The sequence below is a fragment of the Mus musculus genome, chromosome 8 (genome assembly GCF_000001635.26).
Source record: "Mus musculus strain C57BL/6J chromosome 8, GRCm38.p6 C57BL/6J".
Classification (NCBI taxonomy): Eukaryota; Metazoa; Chordata; class Mammalia; order Rodentia; family Muridae; genus Mus; species Mus musculus.
The window spans coordinates 53,585,311-53,611,176 of record NC_000074.6 but is presented as its reverse complement, the minus strand read 5'-3'; the positions used below and the strand labels follow the sequence as shown (position 1 = coordinate 53,611,176).

At 39.0% G+C, this 25,866-nt stretch overlaps 1 protein-coding gene across 2 annotated transcripts in view; it reads left to right on the top strand.

The window, feature by feature from the left end:
- Neil3 (nei like 3 (E. coli)) overlaps nucleotides 1-24,310 on the top strand; it is a 52,199-nt gene extending 27,889 nt beyond the window's left edge. The window contains exons 3-10 of one of the 2 annotated variants that reach the window (XR_870387.1): nucleotides 1,639-1,773; nucleotides 2,249-2,462; nucleotides 3,775-3,849; nucleotides 5,378-5,544; nucleotides 10,057-10,226; nucleotides 11,658-12,078; nucleotides 15,764-15,869; nucleotides 22,078-22,167. Coding sequence is in view for 1 of the 2 variants with exons in the window: in NM_146208.2 (NP_666320.1) it covers nucleotides 1,639-1,773; nucleotides 2,249-2,462; nucleotides 3,775-3,849; nucleotides 5,378-5,544; nucleotides 10,057-10,226; nucleotides 11,658-12,078; nucleotides 22,078-22,252; nucleotides 23,850-24,032 (1,540 nt within the window). In the remaining variant the exon portion in view is untranslated. Of the gene's footprint in view, nucleotides 1-1,638; nucleotides 1,774-2,248; nucleotides 2,463-3,774; nucleotides 3,850-5,377; nucleotides 5,545-10,056; nucleotides 10,227-11,657; nucleotides 12,079-15,763; nucleotides 15,870-22,077; nucleotides 22,253-23,849 lie in introns of those variants that run through there. The other variant, NM_146208.2, reaches the window with a different exon arrangement.
- The last annotated feature ends 1,556 nt before the right edge of the window (nucleotides 24,311-25,866 follow it).

Here is a 25,866-nt window from a genome sequence, read left to right as displayed (position 1 = left end):
AGTATAGGCTCATGAGCTTGATATATAGAGCCTAAAACATCAGAGTCAATTGTTAGAATGCCCTGGATGCCTCTGTGCCTCAAAGAGTTTCATGATGCCAATATATTCTTACTCTAAAAGGTAATAATAATACACATGGCACTTATTTGGAGTTCAGTCACAATTAGCCATTTAATATTATAAATACAAATCAAGATGAGATAAAGTCGTTGGGTTTTTTTGGTTTTTTTTTTTTGTTTGTTTGTTTGGTTTGGTTTGGTTTTTTATGCATTTTGCCCCTAAATTGAATGTATTTCCAAGACAAAGTTGTGCTTGCTTTGTTTGTAGTTCTTACTGGGGCTGCTCCTTCGTTTTACTTGGGTCGTGACCTTTGAGGTTTTGGATGTGGATGTGGTTTCGTTATAGAGAGTGATTTAGAATCCACTTTATGAGCCATACAGCTGCAAAGATTTTAGCTATGATGGCTTCTGGGCATGACAGTTGTACACCTTTCACTGGGGCTGAACCTCCATAAGCTAAATTATGAAGTACTTACAGGCACACATTTTTCCCGTCAAGAACTACAGGGCATGTAAAATTCGTTTATGATTGATAGTGGGGCTCACAGAGTTTAAAACCCACATTTAAAAGTTAGACTTGTTAACCTTGTGTAGAACTGTGACACAGTTCTTTGGAAGTAGGAGCACACAGCAGGAACGTTTGCTGCCAGACGAGCCATATATATTAACTCAGCAAAGCCAAGAGGAAACAGACTGGAATGGCAGAACACAGTATTTCATTTTGAGAATAATTTTTGATTGTCATCAGGGGTCTTGCAAAAATCATATCTTTTTAACTGGACAGGCTAATCAATTCTACAAAATATGGAAGCTTATGAATTTTTCATCACTTTATTGTAGCTTTGGAGTTAACTGTAAATATTTATAAATACCTTCTTCCCAATATGTATAAAAGTAGCTGAAAATGAAAAGAATTCTACAAGATTTGTTTACTTACTCTCTTTCCATTTGTCTGTTTCTGTCTCTGTCTCTCTGTCTCTATCTGTCTCTCTCTGTGTGCATATGTGTGTCTGCGTGCGTGTATGTTTGTGTGCTTATGTATGCATGCATTCATGTTTATGCATGTCTGCATGTATGTGTGTATGTGCATGAGTGTGTACATGTGTATGAGTGTGTGTGTGTGAGTCTGTGAAAAAATGTCTCAATACTTAGCTCAAACAGTGGGCAAGAGATGCATATATTAGCCTGTAAACCTTAGGTTACAATAGGTAAATCTTCCAGTTCACTGTAGCTAAAATAAGGAATCTGAATGTCAGTGGCTTTGTAGACTATATAAACTAACCATAAACAAACCATAATTTTTAGGTTTATGCTTTAGAATAAATAAATATGGAAGGATGCTAAACTGTTCTGTGACCAAAGATATTTTGTCCAACTTCAGACAAAACAGGTAGGTCTTCTGGGCGAAGTGTTGGAAACTTAGTATTTCTCTAGCCAGTGTTTTTAGCTACCTTTATTTTTCCTCTTTAAATGTAACTGTTCTGAGTAACACCGGTTTGTTTACCATTTTTAAAAAGAAAATAAAATGATGACACATGATCTGCTTCTGTTACTCAAAAATGGGCTGGCTCTGTTTCAGGATTCATTTCGGAATGAAAGGCTCCATCTTGATTAACCCACGGGAGGGTGAGAACAGAGCTGGGGCTTCTCCAGCCTTGGCGGTGCAGCTCACCAGAGACTTGATCTGCTTCTATGACTCTTCAGTAGAACTCAGGTAATAAATAAATAAATAAATAAATAAATAAATATGAGATACCAGGAAAAGGAGTGGGGGTGGCTTTGGTTTTGGTTTTTGTGTCTTGTTCTTCAACTGGTATTGAATTATTTTGTTTGATTTTTGTTTTTGTTTGTTTGTTTGTTTGTTTTTCGTTAGTTGACAGAAGAACTAATGGATGTGGGAATTGTAGCAATGAGCATAAAGATTAATAGAGCAAGAGTCTGGTAGGAGCACTAAGTACTTTAGGTGCTAAACAGTAAAACCTGGATCCATAGTTTGGTTACAACATCACACATGTTGCTTAATAAAATCTGTATAATCAGTAAAATGTCACTGTTACTAGGATTGTAATTGTTCACCCAAATAAGCTCATACTGTATAATATAGATAAGTCTTTACACTTAGATCAAAGCCCATTTAATGGTTCCAAAATTATAATGCCGACTTACGATTGAGATACTTCCTTCTATAGAAATTCGGTGGAAAGCCAACAGAGAGTCAGAGTGATGGAAGAGTTGGATATATGTTCACCAAAGTTCAGTTTCTCAAGAGCAGAGAGTGAAGTGAAAAAGCAGGGAGATCGGATGCTGTGTGATGTGTTGCTGGATCAGAGGGTGTTGCCTGGCGTGGGCAACATCATCAAAAATGAAGCACTCTTTGACAGTGGTCTTCATCCGGCTGTTAAGGTATGAATCCTTTAAAATTTGTTTCTAACTTGTTTTTAAGAACTGTAAGGATCCATGCTGAAATGGGAATCTGTGCTGGAGCAACATAGTCTCTATAGAAAGTGGTTTCAACCTCTGTGTTGTGAGCCCTTTAGGGCTCAAATGACTCACAGGGTTACCTAAGGCCATCTTTAAATACAGATATTTATATTATGATTCATAACTAGCAAAATTACAGTTATGAACTATAAATGAAATAAAGTTGTGCTGGGGGTCTCAACAGAACGTGGGGACTTGGTCTTGTTTTTACCATTCCAACTGGGGAGACTTGTGCTCTTAGTTTTCCAGGAGGGAGAATTGGTAGAGGAATGTTAAGAGAATAGTGATGGACTGAGGAAGGTCCTAAGGCAGGAGACACTGGAAAGGCAGCATCCGTACATTTGTTTCTATGGGAGGAAATCTGCATTGAAGACTCTTATCCAGATTTCATACTGCTAACTCAATTCTAATGATACCAACTATTTCTACAAAATAAAGTATACTAAGGAAATTATTTTTACATAAGTCCACATATACCTCTTTGTCTTTTGCGAATAGTTTCTTCCTGGTTTTGATACAATCCAAATCACTAGTAGTTAAGTGGTAGAAGAAATCAGTTAATGACAATTTTAGGATAGTGTACTGGCTGGTTTTGTGTGTCAACTTGACACAGCTGGAGTTATCACAGAGAAAGGAGCTTCAGTTGGGGAAGCGCCTCCATGGGATCCAGCTGTGGGGCATTTTCTCAATTAGTGATCAAGGGGGAGGTCCCCTTGTGGGTGGTGCCATCTCTGGGCTGGTAGTCTTGGGTTCTATAAGGGAGCAGGCTGAGCAAGCCAGGGGAAGCAAGCCAGTAAGAAACATCCCTCCATGGCCTCTGCATCAGCTCCTGCTTCCAGACCTGCTTGAGTTCCAGTCCTGACTTCCTTTGGTGATGAACAGCAATGTGGGAAGTGTAAGCTGAATAAACCCTTTCCTCCCCAACTTGCTTCTTGGTCATGATGTTTGTGCAGGAATAGAAACCCTGAGTAAGACAGGTTCTGCTTTTTGACACTTTGAACAACTAAAATGAGCTTCTTAAAATGGAGTATGTTTTTTAGAACTGATCCAAGGCATGGGTGATGGCTTGCTTAGCATGTATGAGGCCCTAGTTTTGATGCCCAACATCAGAGCTAGAGAGTGGAAAGCAAAAAAATATTCAGGAGTTTTAAGTCTCTTGTTAATTCTCTTTAAGAGAACTAGCAGGTGAGGTTATAGTCGTGAATAAATTAGGAAACTATGCTTTCCCACTAAGGTGTGTCAACTATCAGACAAACAGGCCTGTCACCTTGTGAAGATGACTCGGGATTTCAGCATTCTCTTCTACAGGGTAAGAGCAAATATTTACAACCTTGTGCAATACCAGTGGTTTCCTTGTGTGCCTTTACCAGGGTGCTGAAGCTGTGTGTAGCCCTCTAGTGGTCAGAGTGCAGAGATTCACGGAGCAAGACTGACATCTGAATGGCAGGCACAATTAGTGTCTTAAAATTTGGAGTCAACTTGCCTCACTCTGAATGTATTTTGCTACAGTTACACCAAGTTGAATAACAGTTGTGTTGGTATTTTGCTTTGATTCTTGTTGTATTTGGATATATAAAACAAAGCATTTAGACAGACTTAAAACAGTTTAAATAGATGGGTTCATTTACATTTTGCCATTAGTTATGTGAACTTTAGGCTTTTTATATGTTTTTTTTTAATCTGTAATATGAAGTTATGTTTCTATATGTCCAACAAAAGCTGTTCTGAGGATGGCACAAGTTCTCATTAACATGTTAGTTAGCAAACAGTATAATATTCTTATAGACCTCCGTAAAAGTGCTTCATCTTTTAATCGATGGATGATAACTAATCTTGTTTTCCCACCACAATCTGTTTTCTATGTTCAGAATTTTTACTATGCTCAGAAATGAAGGTATTAAAATTGTTTTCCCTAATTGACCTAAAGTGTTAATGATCCTCTTACAGGATAGAACTGCCTTCAGTAATAATGGCCATTTTATAATGACCTGTGCCCATTTGTCCATCCAGAGAAAAATGACTATAGAAAACAGTGCATTCTGCCTACATCAAATTGGGCATTTCACTACCTTGCTTACATTAATATATATTGTTTGTGTAATTTCAGCCCACATATAGTCCTATTTCTGAGCTTTTAAATTTTCACACTGTTGGTGGAAACCAAAAATACTGTCTTTGTCGGTGCTTTAAAAAGTGTGTGTATAGAATAAAACTATAGCAGAAAAATGAAAGTGTCTCTTAAAATGAAGCTGATACCAAACAGAACATTTCTTTGTTAGGATGTATTTGAGTTTTTATTTTCTTTCTAGCAAATCTCTAGAGTTAAGAAAAAAAAAAAAAAAAAGGCCCTTTATCAGGCCAACAAAGAAAATGCTCTCGTTAAATTTTATCCCCTAAAAATAAGTTTTTTGGCCGTTGAATCTGAGAGAGCAGCTTCCTCGTTCTAAAAGCAATCAGATTTGAAGCTAATCTAGCCCTTTTCTTGCAACCATGTAATTATGTTTAATTAAGGAAGCCTTAAAAGCATAAAAGACATTTTAAAATATAGAACTTTTATATATCATTTAGATAAGAGGATACAGCAGGGAACAGTTTGGAATACTAATAAGTTAAAACATAATGACTCTATTATTTCATACAAACCTTATTTGATAGACATTACTGGATTTTGTCAATACTTTTTACTATATTATATGGAAAGTTATATGGAACAATGTGCAAATTCTTGACATTTTTGGAGATGACTTGATATCCTCATATGCCTTTGTCTCTTATAACAACAGTTTTGAGCATAACATCATAATTCTATTTATTTGTTTATTTATTTATTTTTTCAGTGCTGTAAAGCAGGATCTGCCATTTCTAAACACTGTAAGGTTTACAAGCGTCCTAACTGTGATCAGTGCCACAGCAAAATTACTGTGTGTCGCTTTGGGGAGAACAGCAGGATGACATATTTCTGTCCTCACTGTCAGAAAGAAAACCCTCAATGTGTTCAAGTATGGTAAGATGTCTGACTGAGACTCTCTTTCTTAGCAGCTAATAGGCAGAGCATGTATCTGAAGGACTGACTACCGGCTAGCGGTTGCACATAGCACAGAACCCTGAAACTGAAATCACCCATAAGAACCAGTGCAGATGAATGAGTGAATATAGTTATCAGCTCAAGAGTCAGGCATTAGAACGAGAAGCAGAATCATTAGCTTTTAAAGTTGATAGGAATTGTCACAGATCTAATTTGTAGGATGCTGCAAAACCCCAAAACCCAAATATTAGAAATACCGACTTTGGGAAAGCTGAGATAGAAGGGGGAAGATTTTTGCGTGATGTGGTAGGAGACTGTTCAGGAAGGACCAAGGTGGGTAATGGCCGAGAGTTACCAGCAAGGTAGTTGTAGGTGAAGCCTAAAATGCTCAGCTCGCTGAGAATAGGTGAAGCAGACCAGAGGTGACCGATTGCTTTTGAGTAGGAGGAAACAAAATGGTGTGGTTGAGAAGAGGAAGGAAGTAGGCCTTGCTGAGCTGCGCAAGACCAGAGGAGGAGGGTAGGCCATTGTATCTGTGGAGAAACAGAGGCATGACTTGCATTTTCATAAATGTGTCCGCATCCACTCACTTTTCTCCCAGTGTTCTGTTTCTGTGAAACTCTCACTCTGGCTCACAACTTTAAATAGTTTTATATCCTCCTCCCATCAGCTGTTAGTATCACATAATAGGAAATAGTAGACAATTAACTATTTTTTGTTTTATGGGTTTCTGGTTTTATTTTTCATAACAAGACTACTTTTCTAACTACTTTATTTGACTCTGTGCACGTAACACAGTACCAAGCACACTGAAGATCTTCCGTCTATTTGCCTATTAAATACGTGATTAATGCTCTGTGTTTTCCAGCATCTGTATTATTTTTGCAGCATTGGAGATTAAAGTTTTCCATTTTCTTCCAAGTAGTCAAGTAAATGGCATTTAATCATAGAAACAGAATTCCAAGGGGTTTTAGAAATGAGGTTTTAAAGACTCACAGAGTTCTGAAAGAGATTTCGATTTAACTGTGAGCTGGGATGCACTAGAAGTGTTGGGGAGCTTGTAATCCCTCTCCTCTAACCCACCCCGATTCTGTTTTATATGCTGGCTTTCAGTTTAAGGTGTTGCAGAACCGTTCAAACATTGAAAAACAAGGCAGATATAATTTCTAAAATTTTAAAACTAACACTACTTCCCCTATTTTAGACATGTCTGTGAATAAATATATTCTCTATTTCTGTTCAATATCTGAGCACTTTTTATATTAACTATTTTTTTTGTTGTTTTGTTTTAATTTACAGTTATTTCAAGGGTTAGGGTTAGATCTTCATGGTAGCATACTTACCTAGCAAGGCTTCAGTCTAGTTTTCAATGAGAGAGAGAGAGAGAGAGAGAGAGAGAGAGAGAGAGAGAGAGAGAGAGAGAGAGAGAGAGAAAGCTTAAAAGCCTCAGAAGCCCCCAAAACACTGATCTAAATCTACACACAAAAATCTCCCAACTCCCTTAACTGTCATGAATCCTTCCAAAATGTTTAAATATTTGGTGATCACATCCCCTTTCTAAGTGCCTATATAATTGATTGTTAGCTCTTAATACATAGCAAGCATAAGCTACATATGAGAATACTACTGCTGTGTTTGGTGACGCTGCCTCTTTTATAGTCTTACACAGTCTTTAAAGATAATTTTTATGATGTATTATTATTTGCCCAGCTGGGAAGTAGGAACATACATGGTTAAGCAGAGTGGTAGAGGTGTGGTAAAGGGCAGGATTCAATGATAAGGGAGCTATGGAGACGGAAGAAGAGCTGTCTAGGATGGACAAGATCATCTTTCTAAGCTTAGTGTGGATGATTGCAGGCTAATGAGAACTTAGTGCTGTTTAGAAGGCAGTTCTTACTGTGGGCTTCACGTGCACGGATATTTGAAGTGCTGGACTTGAAGGTATTTGGAAGACTTAAAGAAACACTTAGTAAGTACTAAGTCTTAGAGAAAACGTAGTATTGATAAAATAAGCTTCTTTGGGGAAGAGCCATTGATCTCAGTTGTCATCTATGAAACACAGACTAAAGGGATCATATAGTCAAATACGTATTGAGGTAGTTTGTAGACTTTATAGAAAAGCTAGAGAAACTGGAGCCTCAGGAACTGAACTGGAAGCTGTGCGGGTAAACCAGATTACCAGCACTGCTGTTGTGGCCCCAGCAGGCAGTTGGTCTGATTGCTTCCACATCCGGCCTTTTTCACCTCACAGTCAGAAGCAGGAAATTCTCTAGAAGCAGCTTAGAATTTGTTGATGGACTGGATGTAAGATGTCAGGACATGCTATGATCAAGTCTAGAGCTTTGTCCTGTTAAGCTGAGAAAATGGTGATACCCTTTGCTGAAACCAAGTGGCAGAGTTACAGACGAGGGGACCATGGATTTTGTTTGTATTATTGTCATCTGGGTTCTATGGCAATCTGGCTTATACCACCCTTTAGGATAAAGCAGAAGAAAGATCTTTACTCAAGTTGGGATGCTGGAAGCTTGAGTAATATCTTCAAACCAACACAACGTGCTCACATGTCTGTCTTCCTTCTGAAGGTCCTAGGGCATGATCCATCCCTTGCTTCTTTGGACCTCTGGTGGCTGCCAGCTTTCTCTGACATGTGGTAACATCACTGCAGTTTCTGCCCCTTTTAATAGCACCTTCTCCTTTTTTATGCATATCAAGTCTGCCTTCTTTTCCCCTTACAAGGACAGTTCTCCCCAGGTCCATATACACAATCTCACCTGCAAAAACTTTATAAAGCAACACTTTCAGGTCTCTCATATTGTGACCTAGCGTCTTTGGAAGGTGACTCTTCAGTCTACTACAGCATGTTAAATGTGAATTCTTGCAGAGACCGGGGAGAATCAATTACTGGTGTGATTAAGAAATGGAACAACAACATCAAAAGACATCCAGAGGCCTACACATGAAATGATTTACATCCTCTTATGTTCAGGATAGTAGAAAATGACAATAAAAAGGCTGCCATGCCCATGGCGAATCTGAAGGTCATTTAAGTTGTGTTCAGCTGAACCAGTGCAGCCTGATGCCTTTCAGAGCAGGTGGTGGTGGCCAGGAGTTAGGTCAAATGAACAAATTCTTTAGGTTTAGAGTTCCATACAGATATGAGATACCATGTTAGAAGTCAAGGTAAAGATCAGAGAATCATAATGAGATGTATCTTATTGTCAGATTTCCTTGTGCTATTCATCATTTTACTAAACAAACCAGGGCGTAAGGGCCACTGTGTTTGTGTACAAGGTGCAAGGTCTTACAGAAAGCAAGGCTATCTTTGAGAGTCAGAGAACCTGTGCTCTGAAGATAAATAAGCTGTGTAGGCTTCCTGCAAGAGCTCTCTCCCTCCATGTTAACACTTTGGAATCTGGGGCACCACCATGGCGCTGTTTAACTTCTTGTGACCCGAGACGCTAAAGCATTATAGTGTTAGAGCACACTCTCTTGTCAGTCAGTAGTGGCCAGTGGCTTCTAGGTGGAGAATAATGATTTACATCCATCACTAACAATCAGGCTTATTGTTTTTTAACCTAATAACTACATGTCTAATAGTGATAAAAAGAGGGTTTATGAGAATTAACACATAGATATCTTTTTTCATCATTATGGATTATCAGTATTTTGCTTAGCAAATACAATTGAAAAATCTAGAATTTCTAGCATTTTCTTTTCTGGGAACATGGAGTTAGGAAAAGCTTTTCTCATTTCCTTTTCTTTTACCCCCGCATTTTTTTTTTTTTTGCAGTTATAGTATAGTTACCCCATGCTCCTTTCCCTTTCCTCCTTCTCCTCCCCATGCACTCCGACCCTCTCTCAGGGCGTCCCATCTTCTTTCTCCTCCCCATGCACTCCGACCCTCTCTCAGGGCGTCCCATCTTCTTTCTCCTCCCCATGCACTCCGACCCTCTCTCAGGGCGTCCCATCTTCTTTCTCCTCCCCATGCACTCCGACCCTCTCTCAGGGCGTCCCATCTTCTTTCTCCTCCCCATGCACTCCGACCCTCTCTCAGGGCGTCCCATCTTCTTCGCTTTAGTCCCAGTGCTTTGTCTCAAGCATCACCTTCTCTTTTCTGATTTAATGGAAAAAAATCAATATTTCACCTTTGCTTTGGAAAATACTATTTAAACTATTTACAAAATACTTCCTGCTGGTTATAGCTAATGCTGATGCTCTTGGTTGTGTGTGTGTGTGTGTGTGTGTGTGTGTGTGTGTGTGTGTGTTTAAGCATGTACTTAAAAAAATAACACAGTAAAACGTTCATTTCTGAGTTTGACAGCACCGAGTAGGATGTGTGATATAGTCCTCATATGTGTCAATAATGACTTTTAAACAATAACACATGAAATTGGGGTATCAACATTTCTAGAATAGTTCCTAAAATGTCCAGAACTTGTAAAAATAGAGTATTAAGAATATAAATGATGGATTTAGAAGATTATTTTGCAGCCAGCTGCCAACAAGAAACACTGAAATCAGCTGGACTCCTAGGGGAGAGGATTGCTTTACGGACTCAGTGGCTCGGAAGTCTGAAGAGCAGTGGTCCTGTGTGGTTTGTACTCTCATAAACAGACCCTCGGCTAAGGCCTGTGATGCTTGCTTGACCACAAGGCCTCTGGGTAAGAGTGACATTTTATTTTGAGTTCATAGAATTTGTAAGAGGATTTACTGTACAGTCAGGTATATGTTTTGTTCCACCTTGATATTCTGTAGCCAACTAAAATGCTGTCTTTCTCTGGTTTAGAGAAATTGCCAGCCTTTTCATGTAAACTAGGCTGATAGTCTGTTGAAAGTAGAAAGAAAGAAAGAAAGAAAGAAAGAAAGAAAGAAAGAAAGAAAGAAAGAAAGAAAGAAAGAAAGAGAAAAGAACGGACCGGGAGGAGAAAACATGCTTGTCCTGACACAGTGTGTGCCTTTGTATCTCAAACAGAGATGATCACATCTGTTCTCTACTGTTTCTAATGAATTATTCAATAAAGCTTTGTTTTATGCAGATTTCAGCATCTATCCGGTTTGTTATTCAGTCCAAGTGTTTCATAAATTGAAAGGGAGGAATTCTGTAAGAATATCTTTGCAGGTGGAATTGAAAAATGCTGAATTTTTTCTCTTCTTTCTCCTTCCTACCCCTTGTTATTAAAATCTTTACCCAGACAATTGTACTGATTTCATTGAAATCCTTCAAAATAACTCTTTAGAGCTCACAATCTCGTGCGTTCAGAGAATGTAAAACCTCGGAGGAAACCTGTGATTAAGAGCCATCTCACTGATGTGGCGCCCATTGTGTGCCCAAAGTGTTATTTCTTTCCCCAATTAGGGATGGGAAAGTTCATTCTTGACTTAGGGACCCCTGCATTGTGTTAGTGGCTGTATTGTGTTGTGTTCCCTGGGCCGGGGAGGCAGGCAGCACCCATTCAGCAGCTTTGCAGGAGGGACTGTGTCTCCTTCAGCGTCACCCAAGGGAGAAGCTGCTGGAAAAACAGCCTTAGCGATCTACATCTATTGCAGCATTCGGAAATACCTTTGTGTGTCTCAACCCCTACTGTTGTTATTTATGTATATGAAGATAATATGTCTTACCTGTAATATAGAACATACTGTGGTGCTGATTCCTAAACTCTAGCATAATTTTTTGTGAAACTTCGATTCTCATCAACGTCAAGTGTCTAAAATTCTTAGGTAAACTTCACATTTGGTTTTGTCCATAGAAATATTCCTCTCCATGCATTAGTCTCTACCTGAGACTTTATGGAATATCACTTTTTAATGCTTCACCTAACATTATCAGAACTGCTAGTTGAGTAATTCTTAAAAAAGCAAATATAAATCTTTGTTAACACAATCTTTTGGTTTCTATAGGTTGTTGATATTTTATTTCCTAAGCTGAAGATAACTTACTATAATATTTCCTGGTGAGCTTCACAGTGTACTTGTACATATTTGTGTACTATAGTGAACTAAAATTTTAAATCAAATCTATTTCAAGTAGTCAGCATACTATATTTTTAAGAATATGTAAAATTACTTATCTCTCTCTCTCTTTTTTTTTCCAGATTCAGTGCTCAAGAATAGAGAAAATTCCATTGCCTTCAACAACTTAGTGAAGTACCCTTGTAATAACTTTGAGAACACACACACTGAAGTAAAGATCAACAGGAAAACTGCGTTTGGAAATACGACCCTTGTTTTGACTGATTTAAGCAATAAATCCAGTGCTTTGGCCAGAAAGAAAAGAGCAAACCACACAATAGATGGGGAATCTCAAATGTTTCTCCCTACAGACATAGGTTTTAGTGATTCACAGCACCCCTCCAAAGAAGGAATAAACTATATAACTCAACCATCCAATAAGGTAAACATATCACCTACAGTTTGTGCCCAGTCTAAATTATTTAGTTCAGCACATAAAAAATTCAAACCAGCTCACACTTCTGCAACAGAACTTAAAAGTTACAACTCTGGACTTTCTAACAGGTAAGTTGTTTCTAACTTTGGTCTTTACCGTATTTGCATTGTTTTTGTTTGGTTTTTCAAGCCATGGTTACTCTATATAGCCCTGGCTGCCCTGGCTCTAACACTGTTCACCAGACTGGCCTCGAACTCCCAGAGATCTGCCTGTCTCTGCCTTCTAGTATTAGAGGCTTTCATCATTACCATCCAATTTAGTACTTTTACTATCTGTAAGGCAATTATTTCAGTAGCTTCTAAGGAAACAGAAAATTGATCTGTTGCTAAGGAAGCTAAATTATTTTAAAAACATTAGCACTGAAAAATTATTATAAAAGTTTGCTGGCTTTTCTTTCTCTAGCTAATTGATGTTTGAACAGAAAAGAAATGGAACGGATTTTCCTTCATCTCCAAAAGGAGGTTTTTTTTTTTCTTCTTTTCCTAAATGTTGTAACCATTTGTTCAATATGTCATATTTGGAAAATATCTGAAAATATATAGGAAACTGTTTAAAACACCCACAGTCAGCAGTTATCTGTTGATAACTTATATAAAGATATCCCTTGATTTCCAAGGTAGTCATAGCCCATAAACCTGTCATCAGTTGAAGCTGTGTTCCCTTCATCCAGCCTTTCTAGCATCAGTCTACCAGCACAGGACACTGGAGGGTCCCAGTTCTCTCCTGCATGTCATATGCCCGCTTGGGATTTCTAGCTTGTCAATAATTGTGGGAAATTCTTAGCCTGCATGCCACCAGCTTGAGTCAAGACCAGAGTTGGAGCTCTGGCTTCCATCTGTATCCCTGCTGCTTTTTCACCACAAATAAGCCAAAGCCTTGTGAGTAGCACTGTCAGCTGCTGAGGCCATCTGCATTGCCACCTACCAAAGAGCATACAATGGCTAGATCCAGCCCCACACCCCCAGCACATATGTAGCAGATCTGAAACAAGCTCATTCTCTATATGGGTCCCCCAACAACTGGAGCAGGGGCTGTCTCTAAAGCTGTTGCTTGTTTGTAGAATCTGTTCCTCAACAGAGCCGCCTTGTCTGGCCTCAGCAGGAGAGGGTACACCTAATGCTTCAGAGATTTGATTTGCCAGGGTTAGTGGTGGGATACCCAGGGGGACTCACCCTCTCAGAGGAGAAGAGGAGGGGAGGGAGAGGAATTCTGTGAGGGAAGAGTGGACAGCATTTGGAAAATAAATTAAATAAATAAAAAGAAAGCAAAGTTCTGATGGGGAACCACATCAATAAAAGTTTAGGATGTGCCTTCTACTTTAAAAAAGAAAAACAGAAGACCCGTTGTTGCTTTTCTGTTAAAGAAAGTAGCTGTTTTTGGCCTTGTGGGATGTTTTGTTATTGTTGTTGTTGGGGGGGGGGTGTTGTTGCTGTTGTTGCTGTTGTTGTTGCCATCAAACTTGGCAACAAGCACCTTCATCCGCTGAGCCATCCCACTGCCCTCTTTGTAGCATTTTAAATGAAGAGTAAACAAAGCAAATAATGACTTTTATTACCAATGGGAGACAGTTGCCATGGAACCTGAAGTCCTCTCAGGGAAATGTGGATTAATAGATGCTCCTTCTCTGTTCCTTTGTTGATAGAGAGATTCCTTCTCTGGACCATGTGATGAGGTGTAATTTACCTGGTGTAAATTTCTAATCTAAACACTGGGAATCCTTAAAGCTTGTTTCATAACATTTCTCAGACAGGTTTTGCCCAGTATATGCCTTTATCTCAAACATCTTATCTGACCTCTAAATCTTCTGTCATACATTAATCCTGATGATTGACCCCCTAGCTGATTCTTTTCAAAATATTTTATTCATAATCATTTAACATGACTGATAGAACCGCTGTTTGTGATATATTTGAATTAAGCTGTGGGGGTCTGCACTTTTACCTGACTAGATAATTCATCTTTTCACCCTAATTAATGCTTCATGATAAAATCAGGAAGAACTACAGTCTGAATTGGGAGGTTGTCTGTAGAAGAAAAATCACTTTTAATCAGTTTCTTTCTTCAGTGGTGTAACTGGAAGGACGTGGCAGTGATTGCTTTAAAATATTGTACTCTTTATTGTACCCAGATGAAATATCCCCGCCTATTCTTTCTTCATTCATGCTAAGCAAAACAAAAACACAAGCAAAAAAGCAGACAATTTAACTAATGAATTAAGAAGTACAGAAACATTAATATAACCTTAAATTTGAATCATTTCTCCACAAGTCATTAGCAGTCATAGGATTAATCACAGTGTGCAGCTTACACATGCTACAGCCTGTGTGTGTGTGTGTGTGTGTGTGTGTGTGTGTGTGTAGTGTGTGTGTGTGTGTAGTGTGTGTGTGTAGTGTGTGTGTGTATGTGTGTGTGTGTATGTGTGTGGGTGTAGTGTGTGTGTGTGTGTGTGTGTATGTGTGTGTGTGTGTGTATGTGTGTGGGTGTAGTGTGTGTGTGTGTGTGTGTGTGTGTGTGTGTGTGAGTGTGTGTGTGTAGTGTGTGTGTGTAGTGTGTGTGTGTGTGTGTGTAGTGTGTGTGTGTGTGTGTAGTGTGTGTGTGTGTGTGTGTGTGTGTGTGTTGAATAGAAGGATGAAACCCCATAATCCATCAAGATGAACTAGCAGAATAAATGTCAAGTGGTGAAATGAATTCACCCAGAAGCCCTTCTGCACCCAGCTACTTTACAAGGAATAAATTGCAAATTACTGTCATTTATTTCATTGTTCTCCTTCTCTGGCAACTAGAGTGTTCATCTTGTAGACAAGATGTGTAGCAGAGACTCACCACTAAACATTGTGAAAACAGGTGGTCCACTCGGAATTTATAGCCACTTTATTTTCTTTAATAACCATAGGGCAATTAATTTGACTTTTGTTCCCTTAATTAGTGATCTCTTTGTCATGCTATTGCATGCTATGCTGATAAGGCTTATTTTTGGATTGGTTTCTAAATATACTTGAATGTTATCCAATTACCAGATGATCAATTAGATAATTGAACCAGTTTTTAAGCATTTAACAATAGCTTCTAAAACCAGTTAAAAATCTTTGATCCAATTACTGTAAACACGGAAAAAAAACATGGTGGTCCATTTTTAAAGAAAGCATGAGTTCTAGCTGAAATACCATACAAAGGGTTGCATGGAGGAGTTCTTACATCTTCAAAATCCTTCCCATTCCCCATGTCAGCTCCCATCAGCCATTGGCAGGTCTGTGTGTAATGCCTTACACTTGTTCTGCTTCACCTCTTATTCTGCTTCACCTCTGGGAGTTTTCTGAAGTGGAAATTTCTGGTTTCCTTAGAGATGCAGTTGTGTTGTATGATGTTTTTCTGGGAACTGTCTTATGAGAGTCAACACGTCGTGGTGCTTTTCAGAAAGCTGCCCGGTGAAAGGGTGTGTGATGTTTGGCTGGAGCCAATGCTTGGGAGGACACGTGATGTTTGGATAAAGAATAACCCATCAGACAGTGGATGATGCCCTGGCATTGGTTTACCTTGCTGGGTGTTGCTGATGCTAGCTTTCCTTGAGGATGTTCTTGAAATGGTTCAACTTGCTTTCTTTGATCTCTGATTGCCATGACTTCTTAGAGAGAAACACACCAAAGAACTTCTGATGGTGTTCTGACTGCTTGTTTTTGCTTAAGCAGACTGGTGCTGGTCAGGAGAGCCTTGAGGTTTCTTCTGGATCCTGATTCATATTTGATGTTTTTCTAGTGGACTGGACTGCTGACAATGAAGATTGAAATCAGCCCCCAAAAAACTATTTCTGAACAGGCCCACATCTCCCTTGTCCTATTAGCCATCTTCCTCCCTACCTTGAGTAAGTGGGCTATAATGGAGGTTGGAGTGTTTAAGAACCCTTAGTAAAGTAGGTTTTGAAAAATATAAGCTTACAGTTCTCAGTGCTTCACTTATTTAGTTTTTGTTTACTTTAAACTTAGAGATAATATTGAATTGTCAGATCTACAGTCAGTTGGACCAATTAATTTAAATATTATTTCCAAGCAGTAGTTTAATTTTACTAAGTCATTCTGTATGTATTGATTTAATATAATCAATAACTTATAAATTAGTTAATTATGGATAATAAAATAGTTTTCCATCACAAGGATAGTTTTTACCTACTGATTTCTTTATTGTTAATCTATTGCTTTTTAAGATACTAAGAATGGAACCCATGTGTTTTGCACATGCCAGACAGTGATTTTATCTTTTATCATTTATTAAGAATGTGTTATGCCTCAAAGCATTGTCCTTGATTCTAATGATGTCTACTCCAGCAAACTACAGCCAGGAAGGCCGGATCCAGCCTGACACCTGTTATGTAATGTTTCATTTCCATTTGTTTAGCTATATTTGTATTAAAAACAACAGAATTGAGTAGTTGCCACAGAGACACAAAGCTTAAAATATGTGTTGTCTGAAACAGTTTTGCCAAATCCTGGTTTACTATATAACTCTGCTGTTTGTAAATCAATATGCAAATGATGAACCTAATCACCAAAATAAATTCATCTGTTCTCTGGGCTAAATTTGCACAGCAAATGCTCTGCTACATTTTAGTAAGTTTTTAAATAATGATGGAAACAAAGAGGAACCAAGATATCCTCTATTAAGCAGAACATTCAATTAACCTGGATAATGTTATCTACCATAAAATTGAGGTGCATATTTAGAGTCCATATGATCGAAGGTGGCACTAGTAGCTTGGTTACATTAACTCAGCACTTCCCAACTTAATGTGTATATGTATCACTTGGGAATCTTGTTAGCAAGCAGATGAGGATTCTAAAGGGATTTGGAGAGGAAATGGGTAGATCAGTGTCTGAGGAGCCAGTCCCTGGGTGATATGAATGTTTCTAGTTAGTAGAGCACATTATGGGTACCAAGGATAGGACAATGTGCAACCAGCTTTGTCTTCAGCTTCCACAGAATAGAAGACAAAATGAAGAAGTAGCAAGGTACGAGAGCCTCTTTTCTCGAGTCCTGTCCCTTACCTTTGTACCTCAGAAAAGCATCAGTAGTAAAAATCATAAATATCTCCTCAGGTCTCTGAAGTTTTCAACTAAAATTTAAGTCAGATAAATAAATTAGGAAATGTTGAACTAAACGCTATTCAAGGCAGCACTTTAAAAATCATATAAAATTGTTTTGGTGATTGTTTTCTTGTTCTTCTGTTTGGAGTGTTGTATCTAGGGCTCCTCTCATAGTGGGGATATGCAATTTCTAAGCTTCATTCCTAGCCCTTATTTATGTAATTAAAACATGCTCTTGCTAAGCTGGCCAGGCTGCCCTTGAACAAATAAACCTCTTGTCTCATTCTCCAGGGAAGCTGGGAATATAGGCCTGGTCTACCAGGGCCATCAAAAGTACATATAAAACTGTATTTATATGTGTCCATTTTAATAAGCAACTTTCTGTTTATTTCTTCTAATACACTTAACTTCATTTTCTTTCTTCCTTAAATGTTATTTAATACTGTTTATGACGTCACTTCTATTTTGCACTCTGTTGACTTCTGCAGCTATGCAGATACTTCTCTTAAAGTTGTAGCTTTGAATAACCTCTGAAGGTCATTGGGGCAAGAGATGGAGATATGTTTTGTAATGTGGTAGCATGATACAGCGGAAAGTGGTGCCTCAGTGGACCCATGCTGAGGCATCGCCCCACAACTTCTGAGGTACTAGCTATAGGGTGGGTCTAGTTTAAAATGAAGTTTATTTGGGGGCATGGGAAGGGGAGTGAAAAGGAGTAGAGGCAGAGAAAGAAAAGGGACAGAGAAGGACAGAAGGAAAGGAGAGAGAAAGAAGGTAAGAGGTTGGCCAGGAACATGGGGATGGGAGAGAGAGAGAGAGAGAGAGAGAGAGAGAGAGAGAGCACAAACAGTCCTTTTATAGCAAGCCAGTCTCAAACCTGGCTATTGCCAGGTAATTGTTGTGAGGAGCCTAGAAGAAATGCTATCATTCCTCCATTTGTTTTAATTAAGACATGAGAAAATAGAAAGAAGTGATGATGGAGCAGGAATAGGGTCATTGTGATCTTTTCCTACTTCTTGCTGACTTTGGGGCAATAGTTTTTGTCCCAAACTATTTTGGAACACCTAAGAAAATGGGGATGGGGATGTTGGTCAACTCTTAGGAGAGTTGTCTGTTTCCTTGCTGCCCAGGGTCTGTGAGATTATCTATCTAGGGGTAGGAAAGCACAGGCCTAGTAGAAGTGTCTGAGAATAGACTGGATCATCTGTGGGTTGCTTCTCTGGAGCTGTCCTGGATGTAGATTTTGAGAAAACACCATATGTATGTGTGTGTGTGTATGCATACATACATATGGTGTTTACTCAAATATATATGGTGTTTCCATTTATACACACACACACACACACACACATATATAAACTCAAAATCTTGATGTTGTGAATATGATAGTTAATCATATAGATTTAGCATGAAGAACACCTTTAGTCTACCTACTATCTAAATAGTTTCCCAGTTCCCTGTGGTCTTCATCTAAACTTGGGCAGAGGCAGTCTCTTTATCAGGCCCAGAAGATGAGAGGCTTTTTTTAGTGTGAAGGAGGATCATAGGAGAAATGCCTCACTTTGTCTTAGGCAATATGAGACATTTAATTCTCTGGGTGACCTCTGTTTGTCCACAGTTTAGGCTGAGCCCTGGCAGTGGGCAAGGCAATGGAACTGTCTTTCTCAGTGGTTATAGTACCACAGTCCAGATCGAGTCTTTTGTAGCTGTGCTCAGATTTTCTTGGAGACCTTGGGGTTACTCTTAGGATTTGGGAGTCTCTGTCAGAGTAAGCTTAAACATTTAACAGTATATTTAGCAGATCTCTCACAAGATTAAGAGCTAGTGTTCAGTTTGAGTCTGTTTTTAATTATTTGTTCTGGACTGTATCTAGCAAGCAAAAAGATTATAACTTAATGATAGCAAAAACAAGGCAGTGATCTTAAACTTTTTAATGTTGTCAACCTTTAAACTAATATTAAGATTACAATTTACGGAGACAGGATAGAAACCATAGGAAAACGTTATTTTAATTAAAAAGTCTTTGGAGACCTGTTTTTAAGTTAGGTTGTCCTCAAACAAGATGGCAGTGAAGTGGGGACTTCCCACTACAAAAATGGTGACTGCCCTCTTCTAAGATGGCTCTGAAGCCATGTAACTGCCCATAAGTAAGATGGTGCTGAAACTATAGCTCTGCCTCTCTTCCCCCCACCTTTAGCAAAGGAGGTGGAAAGCCATATGTTTGTTATACCTCAGAATGGAGCTGCATTTATTTATAGTAGTGTGGCTACATGTTAGCAAAGAGACAAAGAGTTAGACATTCAGAGAGACAAATAGACACATTTTGTCTGACTGCCATGGCGTTATGGGCATGTGATGAGATCTCTCCCTGCCGCTATAGGCAGCCTCTGTCTTTGCGCAGGTCTAAGCAGGTCTGAGCAGCTTTGGCAGGTCTGGGTCTGGCGCGAGGCACAGGGCTGCTTGGTTCTGAGTGTGGGCAGGGATTCAGTAACCGCCTAGCCCTTTACCCGCCACAGCTGGCTTGGACCTGGTATGGACCAGAATGGAAAGAAATCAGATATAAACAATTTCTCAGGAAGTAGAAGTTTAAGACGGGCAAAGCGAGCTAAGTCTGAACAAAGTCTGGAGAGTGCTTCTAGAGCAGCAGGAGTAGGGAGAGAGAACCAGTAGTCAGGGCTGTTAGCTGGATCAAGGATAGGAACTGAGTTGGAGAACAGGAGGATTCAAAAGAAGGTTTGGAGCAAAGGTAGGGAAAACCTGAACATAGGAAAGCGTCCATTTTCTGGATCTCCTTAAAATACTGGGATCAAAAAGTGCCAGTAAGCGACCGTTTAGAGTTATTATCGAGTGGGGTTTGGGGCCAGATGTGATTGTTGATAGTGTGTGAATTTGTAAACCTTCAAGTGAGGAAGACATCCCAGGTACTGGGAGCCTGGTGGTACTAGCAAAGAATGACAGCACCCATGGGTGAAGATAAAGGTTATTATTTTCTACCACTTGCAATATCCCAAGGATAGACAAATAATAACAGAACGTGCTGGCATAAGCTGGATTACCAAATTTTCACGTGGTAACCAGGGTCCAATTGACAGGAGAGAGAGAGAGACAGACAGAGTGGGGGGTGGGGGGACAGTCCTTTTATAGCAAGTCAGTCTCATACCTGGTTGTCACTAGGTAACTGTTGGGTAGAGCCTAGAAGAAATGTTAACTTAGGGTGTGGATCATAAATGCCCAGCCATTGCCTTCCAGCTTTCCTGTTGCTGGTTTGGTGTGACCCATCACTCTAAGACATTAATGTCAACTACAGGCCATTCTGAAGACAGCAACAACCAAAACAGTTACAGGCGAAATATTTAATGAAAATACTGTCCATAGCAATGGTACTAGCCGCTCATGTGTTACAAATGGCAGATCCCTAAACTGCGCTTAAGGAATACTGCAAAGTTATTTTTAAAGTACTATAATCATATATTTTATAAAGCATAAATCAGTTTCACCAGAAGTGAATGATCATATCCTCTGAAATTTTCAGATATACTGCCAGATGCATCATTATTGAAACAAATGTTGCAAAATTTAGTCTCAGAAGCCAGGAGAGAAGGAAAATGTATCTGACTTTGAGATATTTAAGAAAATTGTTACAGTTGTTACTTTTAGAAATTTCCCCCAACGTGCAAATCGGACTTTTTTTTTTTTTTTTTTACTATTAAGAGAGTTAAAAATGGTGACGTCTGGACTTGCTTGTTGTTACAATTATTTTGTTTTGGTGCTGGGGAATAAAAGCCACTTTGCACATGCTAAGTACAACATCTACAACTGAGATAAATTCTTATCCCTTTCTTTCATGGCTGTGAACACTTTTATTTTGAACCGGTTGGTCAGTATACATGTATTTCTTAAAACATACAAGGTGTAGAAAATGAAAAATTATAATGAAACTCCCTTATTGTTTCCCAAAGACAAAACTACATATCCAGCTGAAGGACAGGACTCCCTCCTGGGCTCCGTTCACTGTGTGCAGGGGTTCTCTTCAAAGTCTCTGGGTTGTAATTGTACAAAGATGAAACTCACCTGCTAATACCAAATGCACATTTCTTCTCTACCCAGCAGCAGCCTTTTTCTTACTAAAATGTTATTGTGACTAAAATAGTAACTTTGATCAAAGAAAGACAGAAAATTATTCTGCGTGCGAGTAGGTAGTCACCAGATGGGCTCCTCAGAGCACTGATGGGAGTTCCTTCAGACGAGAAAACAATTAGAGATGATTGTGACCCTGTTTGCTTTGGGAGATGGGGTCCAGGTAGATGTGACAATATTTTAGGGGAAATAAAAGGGAACATGCTGTAATATATGGTAAGGGAAGAACTGAATAACTGAAATGAAAAACGTAAGGAAACCCGACACACCACTTACAAATCCAGCTGCTTTTATTCAGACCTTTAAAGTTTATGTCTTTGACACATAGTGAGTTCAGGAATCAGTTAGAATTACCAGAAGGATCAAAGAATTAAGAGTATAATAACCAGGTCCCCGCACATAGGTAGGAAATATACAATGTGGTCTTCATGCAGATATCCCAACAACTGGAGTGGAGGCTGTCCCTGACTCTGTTGCCTGCCTGTGGATCTCATTCCCCTGAGCCTCTTTGTCAGAGCTCAGTGGGAGATGGTGCCCCCAGTTCTGCAGTGATTTAATGTGTGGGGAGGGAGGTGGGTGGTGGAGTGTGATACCCTAGGGGAGACCTCTCCCTTCTCAGAGAAGAAGCAGGGGGGGAAATGGTGGGGAGGAACTCTAGGGGGGGAATGGGGGAGGGGGGCTGCGATCAGGTTGTAAAGTAAATAAATAAATAAAAACAAACCAAAAAGGAAAGAAAAAAGAATATAATAACCTCAAACTGCTTTCTTTACGGGTAACACTAATTGGATGGGCAGAGTGGTAAGAGCCCATCTTAGTGCTGCTGTGCCGCCATTATTGTGTTGCCTGTCATTACAGTGAACTCCAAACCAATAGGACACGTGGCCATCATTCCAAAAGTGATGGCAGCCCTCTGTGCAAGATGCACCACCGCCGTTGTGTTCTCCGAGTTGTGAGGAAAGATGGAGAAAACAAGGGGAGGCAGTTTTATGCCTGTTCTCTGCCGAGAGGAGCACAGTGCGGATTTTTTGAAGTATGTGTAAAATTTCCCATGCTTACTGTGGTTTTAAAGTGAGTTTTGTTTATTGCAATGCAACAGATCTCACTGATTGCAGATTTATTTATTTACTTATTTATTTATTTAATTTATTATTTGAGGCAGGATCCTCCCAAGTTACAGGATCCCAGTTATACACCACGATACCTGGCTTTATCTTTGCATTTTAAAGGGCCGTATTAGCAGTTGGTGTAAAGCATGGGTGTTAAATAACTTAACAGTGTGAACAAGTGCGGCCAATAATACTAATGATAGAATAGCTGTTGAATCAGCAAAGAAAGTTTCATGTTTGTAATCACAAGTATAGCCATGTTGTTCTTGGTTCATAATGCTAGACAGGAAGTGTTGAGGCTAGATGTAGTGATTCACATCTCATTCCAAGTACTGGGCAAGTCGGAGGAAGAGCTTCTTGAGTTTGAGGCCAGACTAGTATAATGGATTCCAGAGCAGCTCTCACCAGAGCCTGTAGCAAAGGAAGGAAGAAAAAGAAAAAAGGGGGAAGAGAAAGGAATTAAGGATTAAGAAATACAAAATAAGAGTTCTTGAAGTTTCATGACTTATGCATTGAGTACATGAGAACAATCAACACTTGGGCTGGTAATCTCCTGGGATTGACTATAACCTTAGTGAATGTTACTATGAGTGTAACCTGGTGGGGTCAGAGGGTTGGGAAGGACAGCCTGTGACAATCTAGTCACAGGTGATCCTTTATATCTGGTTAGGAGGCAGGAGCGTAGGTCCTTCGGTCAGTCCATCTGTCTGCTTTCCTTGAGTATAACATTCTCACCATGCTGAGTGTTATTCCAGTGTTTAAGGACACACATTTCCCCCACTTACACGTCTTATATCATCTAAGAGAAAAAGGAAAATATCAATCTGTTTCAGTGCTGAACCCCAAGATTGCTGGTTTGTCTTACAGAGTAAGAAAATGTTTTTCTGCCCATGTACAAACCTTTTAAAGGTCACTCTCAGGTGAAATTAGACAACTCGAGTTCCTACACTTGATGCATGTACTTCATACTAGATTCACAGGTTTTCTTAAGAACCAATTCAAATATGATGGAAAAATAGTCTTAGTAATTTTATATTACTAATACTGTCTCAGCTGCCTTCATTCCTCTCGTGAGCCCTAACACTAAGAGTAGGGTGGCTCTTTCCTAATTTAGTCTGTGCAAGGATCTGCCGGGATCTTCCTTTGCCTAGGAAACTAATGAATTTAGTATTTCAGTTCTAACAAATATTTGGTAATATTTTAATTAAAACAGACATATAGCTGAGATCCTGGTGGTAGCTTAATATCAAGATTTGATAGTTTTCATTTACTCTGGGTGAAGGGAGGGACTGTATGTCTTTAGATAAAGTGGTTTGAAATTTGGTCAGTTTATTGCATGATTTCAATAATAAATGAATGTAAATAAATTTTTTTTCATTTTTTTAAACTGTGGCAACTAATAGTTTCCATCTGTTGTGCAATGCCAAATTACTAGTGTGAGAGGTGGCTGTCATATCAACTAAGACTAGTCTCCTCTGCTCAGCACTGTTCTCTTTATAGCCTTTCTTCTTCCTCCCTCAGTGGGCAGACCTGTCCTTCCCGTTCTGCAGACATGGCAAGCGCTCCATTATGAAAACTGTGCTGAAGATTGGACCTAATAATGGGAAGAATTTTTTTGTATGTCCTTTGGAGAAAAAAAAGCAGTGTAATTTTTTCCAGTGGGCCGAAAATGGACCAGGAATGGAAATTGTTCCAGGATGCTAATAGTTTTCTCTTTTTAAAGAATGCCCGTCTCATAAACTCATCAAACTCATAGCATTCAGTCCCCTTTGTTTAATAGAAAACTTATAGAACACCTGTTGTACATACACATTAAGAACCTGTAGTATTTGAGACATATTTTTTTTCACTTAACTATGTGATCTTCACAGTTTTTGTTGTAATAATGAACACACTATTTCACCAGAGGCACAGTCCATTCTCTTTGAAATGCATATTCAATATAGTTAATAATGATGTCAATAAAGTACTCTTAGAATGTTTTTGGTCTTTTGTAAGTTTGTTGGTGAGCAGTAACTTGTTTGATTTTCAGGAGATTATGTTTACATCGCATTATAATATCCTCATTCTGTTATGAATACATTTCTCAGGGTACCACCACTGTATACAGCATCTCATTAAACGTATTCCTCATTTTCTTAAACTCAATTTAAGATATAAGAGCTCCTTTATGAAAGATAATACAGTATTCTGTTTAGCGAATATTAAGTTCTTGTTAGAGCTACACTGAAACCCTCAGAGACTTTCAGTGTTTTTATAGAAAATTTGGGGGATTCAAACTAACATAATACCTAGGATAGAAGTCACACGCATAAAGAGACATTTTGATGTTTTTCTAATCGTCTTTCTAATGTCTGTTGCTAACTTAAATAAGTCAGTTATTTTCCAAATCTTAATATATCACTAATATCTAATGATAAGCTGAAGTGTTATCATTAATGGTGTGTGTATGTGTGTTTGTGTACATGTGAGTGTGTGTGCGGGGGGGGGGTGTGATGTTGGTGATGAAACTGAGAACCTTGCTCATGCATTCTACCATAGATCCTCATTCCTAGGGTATCATTTCATTTCTCTAGTTTTGTTTTAGCACTTCTTTTTTTTCTTCTCTAAAGTTAGACCAAATAACTGTGTTTCTTGAAGACAAGGTGAGAAACCTATCAATCTTAAGGTATTTTTGCATGTTTGTAGAAAAATCCTTTCAGGGAAGGGTCAATGTATTTTCTAAACGGGCAGCAAACCCTTTTCTATTCTCCCATTAAATTGTCCATGCAGAACTATAGAAGTTAATAGCACATGAAATGATGACCGACAACACTTCCTATTCATAGTCCTTTATGTGTTAACTCTGTACTGAAAAGGCAAAGTTAGGAACAACCTAAGATCAATGATCATTACCCCGAGAGCTCAATGAGGCAACAAATCTATGTGACAAACCAGGAACTGAACTGGACAACTGATATTCTCAGCTGACTTGACATTAAGTAGAGAGTATGTGCTGGTAATGGAGGAAAAAGCAAGCACTGGGCAGCAGAGGATAAAAAAGACCACTGCCAAAGACTTCCATCACCTCCTGGTTCTACAGTGAGCCGCCGAAAGTGAGGAAGGGCGATGGAAATATAACCACAATTGCTTTAGCATAACAAACATAGATCAACATAACAAACAAGAGGATTTTAATGAGGAACACCAAAGATTCAAATGGATAGGCAAAACCAACTCTATAGCAAGGTGGAATGTTTAAAATATACCATTCTTCCTATCTTAATTTTGAATGTTAACAAAACGCCCCCATCAAGAAAGATTTTCCATTTTAACAGTAACTTCAACCTTTCTAACCCCCTCATAGATAGCCCAATTCCTGGATAAATTCACAGTTCCCCATGGTGTTATACAGATGGACTTTTAAGGAATCCTTTGGAAGAAAAAACCACTGAAGGTGATCTCCCATATCTTTGAGCCATTTCCTTGAGGGTAGAACAGAATTATAAGATGGCTGTAGGAATTCCCATTTCATTCAGGTATGTCTGCCAGTCACCAG